Genomic DNA, 12908 nt, shown 5'->3' with positions numbered 1-12908 from the left:
AAAAGAAATAGCTGAAGATGTTAACAAATGGAAAAACATACCATGCTCATGGCTGGGAAGAATCAACATTGTTAAAATGTCCATACTACCCAAAGCAATATACAATTTTAATGCAATCCCTATTAAAGCTTCACTGTCATACTTTACAGATCTTGAAAAAACAATACTTCGTTTTATATGGAATCAGAAAAAAACCTTGAATAGCCAAGACATTACTCAGAAATAAAAACAAAGCAGGAGGAATCACGCTACCAGACCTCAGACTATACTATAAATCAATAGTGATCAAAACAGCATGGTACTGCCACGAACACAGAGAGGTAGATGTATGGAACAGAACAGAGAACCAAGAGATGAATCCAGCTACTTACCGTTATTTGATCTTTGACAAGCCAATTAAGAACATTCAGTGGGGAAAAGATTCCCTATTTAACAAACAGTGCTGGGTGAACTGGCTGGCAACCTGTAGAAGACTGAAACTGGACCCACACCTTGCACCATTACTAAGATAGACTCTCACTGGATTAAAGATTTAAACTTAAGACATGAAACTATAAAAATACTAGAAGAAAGTGCAGGAAAAACTCTTGAAGAAATTGGCCTGGGCGAATATTTTATGAGGAGGACCCCACCCCACCCCCGGCAATTGAAGCAGCATCAAAAATACACTACTGGGACCTGATCAAACTAAAAAGCTTCTGCACAGCCAAGAACACAGAAAGTAAAGCAAGCAGACAGCCCTCAGAATGGAAGAAGATATTTGCAGGTTATGTCTCCGACAAAGGTTTAGTAATCAAAATCCACAGAGAACTCAAACATATAAGCAAGAAAAGAACAAGTGATCCCATCGCAGGCTGGGCAAGGGACTTGAAGAGAAACTTTTCTGAAGAAGACAGGTGAATGGCCTACAGACATATGAAAAAATGCTCATCATCCTTAATCATCAGAGAAATGCAAATCAAAACTACTTTGAGATATCATCTAACCCCAGTAAGATTAGCCCATATCACAAAATCCCAAGAGCAGAGATGTAGAGTGAAAGTGGAGAAAAGGGAACACTTCTACACTGCTGGTAGGAATGCAAATTAATACATTCCTTTTGGAAAGATGTTTGCAGAACACTTAAAGATCTAAAAATAGACCTGCCATCCGAGCCTACAATTCCTCTACTAGGTATATACCCGAAGACCAAAAATCACATTACGACAAAGATATTTGTATCAGAATATTTATTGCAGCCCAATTCATAATTGCTAAATCATGGAAGAAGACCAAGTACCCATCAACCCATGAACAGATTAATAAATTATGGTATATATACACCATGGAATATTATGCGGCTTTAAAGAAAGATGGAGACTTTACCTCTTTCATGTTTACATGGAGTTGGAACATATTCTTCTTAGTAAAGTATCTCAAGAATGGAAGAAAAAGCATCCAATATACTCAGCCCTACTATGAAACTAATTTATAGCTTTCATATGAAAGCTATAACCCAATTATAGCCTAAGAATATGGGGAAGGGGGAGAGAAGACAGGTAGGGAGGGGGGAGGGAGGGTAACTGGTGGGACCACACCTAAGGTGCATCTTACAAGGGTACATGTGAAACTTACTAAATGTAGAATATAAATAACACAATAACTAAGAAAAAGCCAGAAAGGCTATGTTAACCAGTATGATGAAAATATTTCCAATTGTATATAAAAATAGCACATGGTACCCCATGATTGCATTAATGTACACAGCTATGATTTAATGAAAAAAGTATCCAATGTACTCAATACTACTATGAAATCAATATATAACCACCTACACACTCATATGAATGGCAAAACATAACTATAGTCCAGCAAATAGACGAAGAGAGGAGAGAGAGGGGAGGAGAGGGGGGATGTGGGAGGAGGGAGAGTATTTGGGGGGACCTCACCTAATGTGCATGATGCAATGGTACATTTCAAAACTATTAATAAATGAGTATAATTGTGATGTATGTGTTACTTAGTTCACTGTAAGCATTTCACATTGTGTATCGAAGGAGTACCCTGAACCCCATTAATGCATCAATGTACAAAGTTATGACTTAATAAAATATAGGGGCGGTGCCTATGGCTCAAAGGAGTAGAGCGTCGGCCCCATATGCCGGAGGTGGCGGGTTCAAACCCAGCCCCGGCCAAAAACTGCAAAAAATAATAATGAATAAAAATTGAAAAAAATAAAGCTGTTACAAAAAACTAAGCCAACAACCCCTCTTAAGCATTTGACTAAAGCAAGCCCTCAATTGTCTGATTTTTTTTTTTTAATTAAGCAAAGGGTAATACCATAAACTGAACACTTGTGTCCTAGTCCCCAGCCCTCCAATTTTTTTTTTTTTTGGATAGAGTCTTACTGTATCACCCTTGGTAGAGGAGTGTCACAGCTCACAGCAACCCCAAACTCTGGGGCTTAAGTGATTCTCTTGCCTCAGCCTCCTAGTAGCTGAGACTACAGGCACCCCCCACAACACCCGGCTATTTCTTGTTGTAGTTGTCATTATTGTTTAGCAGGCCCGGGCTGGGTTCGAACCCACCTGCCTCGGTGTATGTGGCTGGCACCCTAAACACTGAGCTATGAGCGCCAAGCGCAACCCCAAAATACTTACACTAAAATCCTAACCCCTAAAGGTGATGACTTAAGAGGTGGGACCTTGGGGAGGTGATTAGGTCATGAGGGTATAGCCCTGAAGGGGCCCAGAAAGTTCCTTTGCCCTTCTGCCTCGTGAGCTGCACCAAGAAGACAGAACCAGAAAGGAGACCCACCCCAGATACATCTGCCAGAGCTATGATCGTGGATTTCCCAGTCCCCGGTACTGTGAGAAATAAATTTCTGTTGTTTATAAGTCACAGTCTATGGCATTCTGTTACAGCAGCCCAAACAGATGAAGATAGGTAAGAAAATTGGTAAAATAAGTAAATAATTTTTAGATCTGGACCCCCACCTCTTTGTAACTATTTTTTTATTATGTTTCATAAATTCCTTTTTCAGTAATTTGCAACTCAGAACGTATGTTTCCACAGAATAATAGCTACACCTCCAATCACCTCTACTCTGTCTTCATTCAAAACCAGGGAGGGCTTTACCACCATTTCCTGGGAAACTGGACACCAACAACCTTAAAACAACCACCTTTCCTTTTTTTTTTTTTTTTGCAGTTTTTAGCCCCACTCCTTTGAGCCACAGGCGCCGCCCTAAACCAACAACCTTTCTATCAGAAAACCATCCAACTAAGAAATTCAATCCAAGTACATTTCTTCATCAATTTTGTGGGGACTGTGGGGAATCCAATCCCAAGCCTCCCTCTTTTCTTCCCATCAGTCCGCTCCACCTCACATACCCAGGCAGCACAATAATTTACTGAGCACATTCTATGTGTGAGGTACTCAGTGCAGAGTAGCACCAGCTCACGTGAACCTTCACAACTTTCTGATGTAAGTATTATCATTCCCAACTCAAGGACAGGGAAAATAAGTTCAGAGTATACCACTTCAATTATCTGCTTACTAAACACACATGCTGGCCAGGCAGTGGCTCACGCCTATAATCCTGACACTCTGGGAGGCCAAGGCAGGCAAATTGCCTGAGCTCATGAGTTTGAGACCAGCCTGAGCAAAAAGTGAAACCCGTCTCTACTAAAAATAGAAAAACTGAGGCAAGAGGATCGCTTGAGCCCAAGGGTTGGAGGTTGCGTGAGCTATGGCACCATGGCACTCAACCCATAGTGACAGCTTGAAACTGTCTCAAAAAAAAAAAAAAAAAAATTAAGTCACAACTTCCTACAGTTCAGTATGAAAAACCTGTTCCGCCTCCTACTAAACTGCAAGTTAAATTCTATTATGTGTACAGCAGAAACGTACAATAGAAATTCCTATCAGGAGGGCACAGTGGCTCACGCCCATAAACCCAGCACTCTGGGAGGCCAAGGCAGGCAGATTACCTAAGCTTACAAGTTCAAGAGCAGGCTGAGCTAGAGAAAGACCCCATCTCTAAAAACAGCCAGGTGTCGTGGCAGGTGCCTTGGTCCCAGCTACTTGGGAGGCTGAGGCAAGAGAATCTCTTGAGCCCAAGAGTTTGAGGGTACTGTAAGCTACGTTTGATGCCATGGCACTCTACCAAGGGTTACAAAGTAAGACTCTGTCTCAAACAAAAAAAAAAAAAAAAAAAGAAAAGAAATTCCTATCAGAGACAGAGACAGATTTATGAGCTTCAACTAAATGAGCACTTGGTATTTTCAATATTGACTTATTTCAGTATTCAACCTATTACAGCTCCCTTAAGAAGTATATTTTACATTTTCCAAAGACCCTCCCTCCCATGAATTTTAATAGGATGGAATACACTATGTATTTGTACACTATACATGTATCTGTGCTTTATACATAAAAGGAGTAAGATTTTTTCACCACGACCCCAAAACCAATTTTTACTCCCTTCGGAATGACATTACCTTCTTTGAGAAAAGATGATTTATTTGAAAAATATTTACTGAGGGCTCAGCACCCGCAGCACAGTGGCTGTGGTGCCAGCCACACACACCAAGGGTGGCGGGTTTGAACCCAGCCCAGGCCTGTTAACCAACTGCAACAAAAAAATAGCCAGGCGTTGTGGCGGGCGCCTATAGTCCCAGCTACCTGGGAGGCTGAGGCAGAAGAATCGCTTAAGCCCATGAGCCTGAGGTTGCTGTGAGCTGTGGTGCCACTGTACTCTACCAAGGGCGCCATAGTGAGACTGTCTCAAAAAAAAAATGAAAAATAAATGTCCACAATAGTACAATCAGAACAACCTTGTGGGATGACTATTATTCTATTGTACGTGAAAACTCTGGCTCAGAAAGCTTAAATAATATGTAAAACAAAGGACACACATTGGACCAGAGCCTCTCTCCACTTAGGCTATTCAACAGGCATACTCTAGTAGGGGTGCCGATCTTTGTAATACCTCAGGGCTGTTTTGCTTATCAATGGTATCAGATATCTCAGAAATTATATATGGACCTTTTTTCTGCTCATCAGCTTTCGTTAGTGTTTGTGTATTTAATGTGTGGCCCAAGACAACTCTTCTTCTAATGTGCAGGAAAGAAGAAAAATGGTTGGATACCCCTGCATGTATACCTGGTCATTTAAAATAATCAGATCCAACCTTTAAAAACAAGATTTGCCACCAAAAAAAGACACTTGAAGTGTGTGACACCAGTTATTGGAGGGATTCTCAAGGAAGCATCCTGAAAATGTTAAATGGAGGCATTTATGGAAAACACAGGTATGTGGAGAAAGAAAAATACCTGGCACTTTTGCTTCCCTCCCCTTGAAACATAGGGGTGATTACAGAAATCCTGTTAATTTTTGAAAGCTGAATTCAGATGTAAACCTATATGCCATCCTTGCTGCAGCCTTTGAGCAGTTACTTAAACACCTATTATCACTGATTCTCTGGCCCAGAGTGAGCAGCAGAATCCCAAAAGTCCTAGGCATTTGTGTTTTAAAAAAGAAAGAAAAATCATTAGTAAAAAAATCTGAATGAGTAAATTAAAAAAAAAAAAACATGATTAGACTCACCCCAGTAGGTAAACTGAAGCCAGACCATCTGCTCACTGGCAAACTGAACCTTCTGTTCAGTAAAAGTGAAGGGGACACTTGATTCAGAATATAAATCAAAGTAACTTTTTAAATACTGTATATTATAAATGTGTTCTAAGTAAATTAATAAGACAGTAAGAATGAACAAAGGACAACTTCACACAAGGATAAATCTCAATGTTGAACAAAAGCCAGACACAGGCTCAGCGCCTGTGGCTCAAGCGGCTAAGGCACCAGCCACGTACACCTGAGCTGGCGGGTTCGAATCCAGCCTGGGCCCGCCAAACAACAATGACAACTGCAACCAAAAAATAGCCGGGCGTTGTGGTGGGCACCTGTAGTCCCAGCTACTTGCGAGGTGGAGGCAGGAGACTCACTTGAGCCCAGGAGTTGGAGGTTGCTGTGAGCTGTGATGCCATGGCACTCTGCCTAGGGCGACAGCTTTAGGCTCGGTCTCAAAAAAAATAAAAAAGCCAGACACAAAGTACAAAAACCAGGCAACTAAATTTTAAAATTAAGGTAGTGGCAACGCTTGAGGAATAGGTAGTGACTGGAAAGAAAATTCAAAGGAAATTCTAGAGAACTGGGCTCCTATTTCTTGCTCTAAGTGTCAGGTCAACAGTTGTATTCAGTTTGTGAAATTTCATCACACTTCTGCACTTTTCTGCAGGTTTATTCTTAAAAAAAAAAAATTTAAGGCCCACAAATGTAAATTAATTTTTTTAAATTCAAAATTAACTTCACCATTTAGAAATTTCTTTTTTTTTTTTTTTTTTTGTAGAGACAGAGTCTCACTTTATGGCCCTCGGTAGAGTGCCGTGGCCTCACACAGCTCACAGCAACCTCCAACTCCTGGGCCTAGGCGATTCTCCTGCCTCAGCCTCCCAAGTAGCTGGGACTACAGGCGCCTGCCACAACGCCCGACTATTTTTTGGTTGCAGTCTGGCCGGGGCGGGTTTGAACCCGCCACCCTCGGTATATGGGGCCGGCGCCTTACCGACTGAGCCACAGGCACCGCCCGAAATTTCTTAATATTTTTGTTTTGATTTCAGATATTATTAGCTCACATACACACAAATATGTTCAACATTAATGACCTGCCTAAACACAAAAGTTGAGCTTTTAAATATCTTAAGAGTATCCAGATATTACAAAGATGGATGCTAAGTTAAAATAATAAAGTTAAAGCAGTAAGTTCATTAAGCTATATAATAACAACTAAGGTTTGGAACTTACTAATATCAAATTTAGTACGTTTAAAGCAAATACAACAAGCATAAATGCTCAGGGTAAGAAAACAATTCGTGATCCCTAAAATGATACGAGTTAAAGACATGGGGATGGGGAACTTCCCAACAAGGAACACGTGAATGGATAAATTCACAGCAGGGCTAGTTTTTAGTATGTAAAAGGTGTGATGAGCCACTGACTTCCCACAGTAGTCTGGAGATGGGAAGACTGCTTAAGCCCAGGAGTTCAAGGCCACAGTGAGCTACGATTACACCAGTAAATAGCCACTACACTCCAACCTGGGCAACATAGTGAGACCCTCATCTCTTAAAAAATAGGGCGCCAGCCACATACAGGGAGGCTGGCAGGTTTGAACCCGGCCAGAGCCTTCTGGACAACGATGACAACTACAACAACAACAAAAATCACTGGGCATTGTGGCGAGCGCCTGTGGTCCCAGCTACTTGGGAGGCTGGGGCAGGAGAATCACTTCAGCCCAAGAGTTGGACATTGCTATGAGCTATGATGCCATAGCACTCTACACATGGTGACAGCTTGAGACTCTGTCCACCCCCCCAAAAAAAGAAAACAAACTTTAAAGACGTTAAAAAAAAAAAACAAAAATACACATAGACTTATCCCTAAAACCAAAATCTAAAGCCATACAAAATCTCAGTTCCCCCCACCCCTGGACTACAACAGGAAAGAAAATTGCCCTATGTGTTGTTGAAACCAACAAGAAATGCCCAGAATTAGCCATAGCTTTCAAAGTATGAGTGACTCCTGACACAAGCACAGCAGATGGTGTTAGTTATCTGCCAAAGAACTTTAAATTGTCTGAATAGTCTAAGTACCATTAAACTTCAACACATGCTTTAAACTATGTTCATGAAAACCAGAAAAAAATAGCATGTTAATATGCATTAGCTTAAACATTTAGAGTAACACTTAAAATAAGAGGGACTTTCCTACCGTAATTTTTCTGTTGACTCAGAACTACTTCTTAAAAAAAAGCCTTAAAGTTGAAAGCCTTAGCCTTTAGAGTTTTATCCACACAGAAAAGTTTCAAAACTGGGCGGCACCTGTGGCTCAGTGAGCAGGGCGTGGGCCCCATATGCCAAGGGTGGCGGGTTCAAACCTAGCCCCAGCCAAACTGCAACAAAAAAATAGCCAGGCGTTGTGGCGGGCGCCTGTAGTCCCGCTACTCGGGAGGCTGAGGCAGGAGAATCGCCTAAGCCAAGGAGTTGGAGGTTGCTGTGAGCTGTGTGATGCCACGGCACTCTACCGAGGGCAATAAAGTGAAACTCTGTCTCTACAAAAAAAAAAAAAAAAAAAGTTTCAAAACCATAAACCAAATGTTCACTATGGAATATGTTTTTTTATTTTGCTTTTTTTATATTTTCTACATCTGTTACTTTTCTCCCAAAGGAAAAAGACTTAAAAATGTTTACAGCCAGCCTGTAGTCCCAGCTACTCGGGAGGCTGAGGCAAGAGAATCGCTTAAGCCCAGAAGTTGGAGGTTGCTGTGAGCTGTGTGAGGCCACGGCACTCTACCGAGGGCCATAAAGTGAGACTCCGTCTCACTTTAAAAAAAAAAAAATGTTTACAGCCAAAATTCCAAATTGTGAAGCCTAAAAAAGTTGAATACTTTCTAAAATCACATCACTAGGATACTATACATTAGTTTTTTCATACAAAGAAAAAGCAATTTCACAAAGCCTGCTTTATCATCACAACTCAGTAACTCAACAGGTATTAGGCCCTTTTCACAGCAAGAGGGACATCAACTTTTTTCAAGATGATTGTTACAAAGCCTGGGCAACTGAGTGAGCCCAGTCTATACCAAAAAATGTATACATAAAGAAAAATTAGCTGGGTATGGTGGCACATGCCTGTAATTCAGCTATCCTGTAATCGCAAGTACTCTAGAGGCTAAAGCACCAGGATTACCTAAGCCCAGGAGTTTCAGGGCGCAGTGAGCTAAGATGATGCCACTGCACTCTAGCCCAGACAAAAGAGACCTTATCACAAAAATAAAATAAAAGATTGGTATTAAAATCTTAGGGAGGCCCATGTGGCTCAGTGGGTAGGGTGCCGGCCCCATATACGGAGGGTGGCAGGTTCAAACCCGGCCCTGGCCAAATTGCAATGAAAAAATAGCTGGGCGTTGTGGCAGCTGGCTGTGGTCCCAGCTACTTGGGAGGCTGAGGCAAGAGAATCACCTAAACCCAGGAGTTGGAGGTTGCTGTGAGCTGTGCTGCACAGCACTCTACCAAGGGCAACAAAGTGAGACTCTGTCTCTTCAAAGAAAAAAGAAAAGAAAAATCTGAGAAACAGGAAAACAAGATACTGCAGATGCAGTATCAAGGGAAAACTTTTATTAGATTAATGTCAGGAGCTTTTAAACAATTCACATAAAACTCACCCATATCTGATAAATTTCAGCGAACTAAGCAGTTAAGTAGTTTCATGAGGATGAAATCTTTTGGTCACTTTTGTGAATCTTGAAAACTTTAAAATCAAAACAAAACTTACTCTTACGTGTGACTCTCAAAACGTTACTGTCTGTAGTTTGCACACTGAGATAAAATAAGCTTCTGGGACCACCTCACCATACATGATTCTATCTATTGACAGACTGCAGGTGTCCATCTTTAAAAATAATTACCATACACGAGGCACAGAATATCTATTGACAGTCTGCAGGTGTCCATCTTTAAAAATAATCACTTTTGGCACCTGCAGCTCAGCAGCTAGGGCGCCGGCCACATACACCAAGGCTGGCTGGTTCGTATCCAGCCCAGGCCAGCTAAATAATAATGACAACTGCAACAAAAAAATAGCCAGGCATTGTGGCAGGCGCCTGTACTCCCAGCTACTTGGGAGGCTGAGGCAAGAGAATCGCTTGAGCCCAAGAGTTTGAGGTTGCTGTGAGCTATGACGCCATCTCACTCTACCGAGGGTGACATGGTGAGACTGTCTCAAAAATAATCATCATCATCACCATTTCTGTAAATGGATATGTGATAAATACAGCAAAATGTTAACTACAGAATCTAGAAGGTGAGTACACATACAGCTGTTCACTGTAGCACTTCCCTAACTTTTCTCTACGTGTGAAAATTTTGGATACTGAAAACATTTTCAAAGTCAGAACACAAAAATATTTACCACAACTTTATCCTACCTTAAGTTTTGGGGCCTTTCTCATCAAATCACAAACTTAACATTTTTAGCACTTCATGAAAAAGCCCTTTTATAACTATGATGGCAAGACTTTCTTTTGAAGTCCACTGATAAAACTTTTAAAGCGATACTAAAAATCATCTCTCACCCAAAGCAAGTTCACCTAGAAAGTCATTTTCCAGGAAGTTTCATGAGAGTTCTGCTTGTCCTTTAACTTTACTCAGTAAAATAGCTTTTGCCTCCTTTACCATTTCACCGAAATTTTTCAGAATTCCGAAGAGTACACCTTAATTGAAGTTTCTTCTTTTAAAAATCCCCCCAACAAGCAGATTCGTGGACCCCTCCCAGATCCTAAAACCTGCAAACCCCAAAAGTTCGAGAACTGGTGGCTCTAGATGTTTCAGTATACTAGGTCGACTCCAGGCGAAACTTGAACCCTGGGGTCTGCAAAGATTAAACGCGCGGTAAAGGCGAAACACGGGGTGTCGAAATGAAAGACTGTGAAGGAGGAAAGGAAAAATCCAAGAAACTCTAAGGGAGGACCTGGGAAGCCCAGAGCTGCGGAGGAAAGCGACCAACTCCAACACTCCTCCAGGCAAGCTGGGCGCCACCCCGCACCGGGCTCAGAGCAAGGACGGCAGGTGCTTCGGCTGGAGGCCGGGCGCCCACCCGGGGCCCACCTGGCGCCCGGGCCACGCGCCGCCCTCCCCCACTCTGTCCCCGTGCCCGCACCTCGCGGTCCTTGAGGCCCAGCAGGAGCACCTCCTCCATCAGGGTCAGCCGCGTTTCCTTGGAGTCGCCCTTGTCGTCGTCGTCCTGCTCGTCGCGGCGGCTCTGCGCGTCGTCCTCGCCGCTGCCGGCGCCGCCGCCCGCCGCCCGCTCCTTGTCGGCGGCGTTGCGGGAGGCCTCGGTGCGCCGCTGCACCAGCCCCGAGCTGCGCTGGGTCAGCGAGGTCATAGCTCCGGCCGAGGCGCCGCGCCGGGCCGAGAGGGACGCGGGACCAACCGGGTCTCCCTCCTCTCCCCCCGCGGCCTCGGCCCCGGGCTTCCCTGTTAAACCCGGGCGCCGGGGTGACGTCCTTCGGCCGCAGGGCTGGAGGCAGTCATGGGGAGACGGGTCGGGGAGAAGCGGGCTGGACCGGTGCCAGCGAGCCGGGAGAAGGGGGCCTTCCTGCCTGTGGCCGCGGCCCGCGAAACAGCCCTAGCGACGCCGCGGAGGTGGAGGGAGACAGCGGGCGGGAGGCGGCGGCTCCCCTCCAATATGGCGGCCCCGGTTGACGTCAGCGGAGGATGTGGCAGAGTCGGCGCGGGGCGGGCCGGAAGCGGCGTTGGGGGACCTGGCAACGGCGGGGGCGGGCTGGGAGTGCCGTCCACTAGGTTCAGCGGCCCTGTGTATTCCCCTCTATCCTTTGCGTCCCTTCACCGCCTGGCCTAAGGTCCTGCACTGCAGACCCGCCCTCCCTCCGTCCGCCTTCCCGTTCGCCCCTCACTTCCCAGTCTGGAGCCAGACTGGCAAGGCGCCCCCAGGAATTGGGGGAGGCCACAGGAGGGAGTTCAGCGCTCAGCCTCGAGCTGTCCCCTTAGCACCTCAGACAGCACGGTGTAAGGAGTGGTTCCTCGGCCGTGACGCTAGGATGCCGCTTGCACGCCGGGGTCCCCAAGACGGGCAGGGAGGACTTGCTCTCTGCTGGTGGGGTTGGGAGAGAGCGCGAGCTCTGCCCTGACACCCTAACCCTGAGAAAGGAGCCGCTGCATCTAAAGCAGGCGTCCTCAAACTTTTTAAACAGGGGGCCAATTCACTGTCCCTCAGACCGTTGGAGGGCCGGACTATAGTTAAAAAAAAAAAACTATGAACAAATTCCCATGCACACTGCACATAATTTTATTTTGAAGTAAAAAACAAAAGGGGAACAATACAATTCACACCGCTTCATGTGGCCCGCGGGCCGCAGTTTGAGGACGCCTGATCTAAAGGGTTTGAAAGAGGACTTTTAGTGGAGAAGTTAAAACAAATTGACTTTTTTTTTCTTTTCTTGCTTCCGACTTTTTGTGTAAAAGTGACTGGGGCGTGGTGAGTACAGTTAGTACACGCGTCCTTACTGTCTTTATTGAGACAATAAACCTGTTGGGTTTCATGCCACGTCTTTGTACACATTAAAGCTCTGTCGTTGTAATTGCTAGGCTAAATCCTCTTGGCGTGCTTGACAGTTTCTCAAAATATGTTTAAGAAGCGCTGTCAACCTTCAGAGGGGGGTTGGAGGAGTGGAAGGTTGTGCTTGTTAAGTAAACCGTAATCCAGAAATGGCATTGTGTGCAATCTAGTGTTTAAAACAAGCTGTGGCTAAACAGTGGTTTACATAGGTTCTTTGCCCTCCACAAATCTATTATCCAAATCTCCTGCCCTGGAAAGTGAGAATGCTAAATTGGGGGAAGGGTGGTGTAGGGTGAGCACCGACGACACCTACTTCCCTTTTTCCTATCTGTCTAAGCAAAGGTCATTTCTTGTATTCACATCCTCTTCAACCTTTTGTTTCCTTCATCTCTCTCCCAATTTTACCAACTCCTGTAACTTAAAGTATGTTTCTTTGTACAACAAATGGAATACATTTTTTATTGACTAATATAGCAAGTACATAGTTCACAGTAAAAAGATGTATACAGTGAAAATCTCTCTTCCAGCCTTGCCTCTATTGACCCTTCCCTTCTCTCTCCTCTCCTTCTTCTGGAGGTATTTAAATTTGTCAACAAATCCTGTGATGCTCCTCCCCTCAAAATTTGAATGAAACCCAATTCCCTTCCTCTGGAGTGGGAGCCAGACTTAGTGACTTTCTTCAAATGTATACAACGTGGCCAATATAACTGCATAGCTTCTCAGTGTAGGTC

At 44.1% G+C, this 12908-nt stretch overlaps 1 protein-coding gene across 1 annotated transcript in view; it reads right to left on the bottom strand.

Annotated features, from left to right (window-relative positions):
* Nucleotides 1-11315, bottom strand: part of GOLPH3 (golgi phosphoprotein 3) — a 52095-nt gene extending 40780 nt beyond the window's left edge. Inside the window, exon 1 of the mRNA XM_053592630.1 lies at nt 10759-11315. Coding sequence (XP_053448605.1) covers nt 10759-10983 — 225 coding nt within the window. The 5' untranslated portion in view covers nt 10984-11315. The remainder of the gene's footprint in view (nt 1-10758) is intronic.
* Between the last annotated feature and the right edge of the window lie 1593 nt (nt 11316-12908).

The sequence above is a fragment of the Nycticebus coucang genome, chromosome 1, assembly GCF_027406575.1.
Source record: "Nycticebus coucang isolate mNycCou1 chromosome 1, mNycCou1.pri, whole genome shotgun sequence".
Lineage (NCBI taxonomy): Eukaryota > Metazoa > Chordata > Mammalia > Primates > Lorisidae > Nycticebus > Nycticebus coucang.
This window is presented reverse-complemented; position numbering and strand designations above follow the sequence as displayed.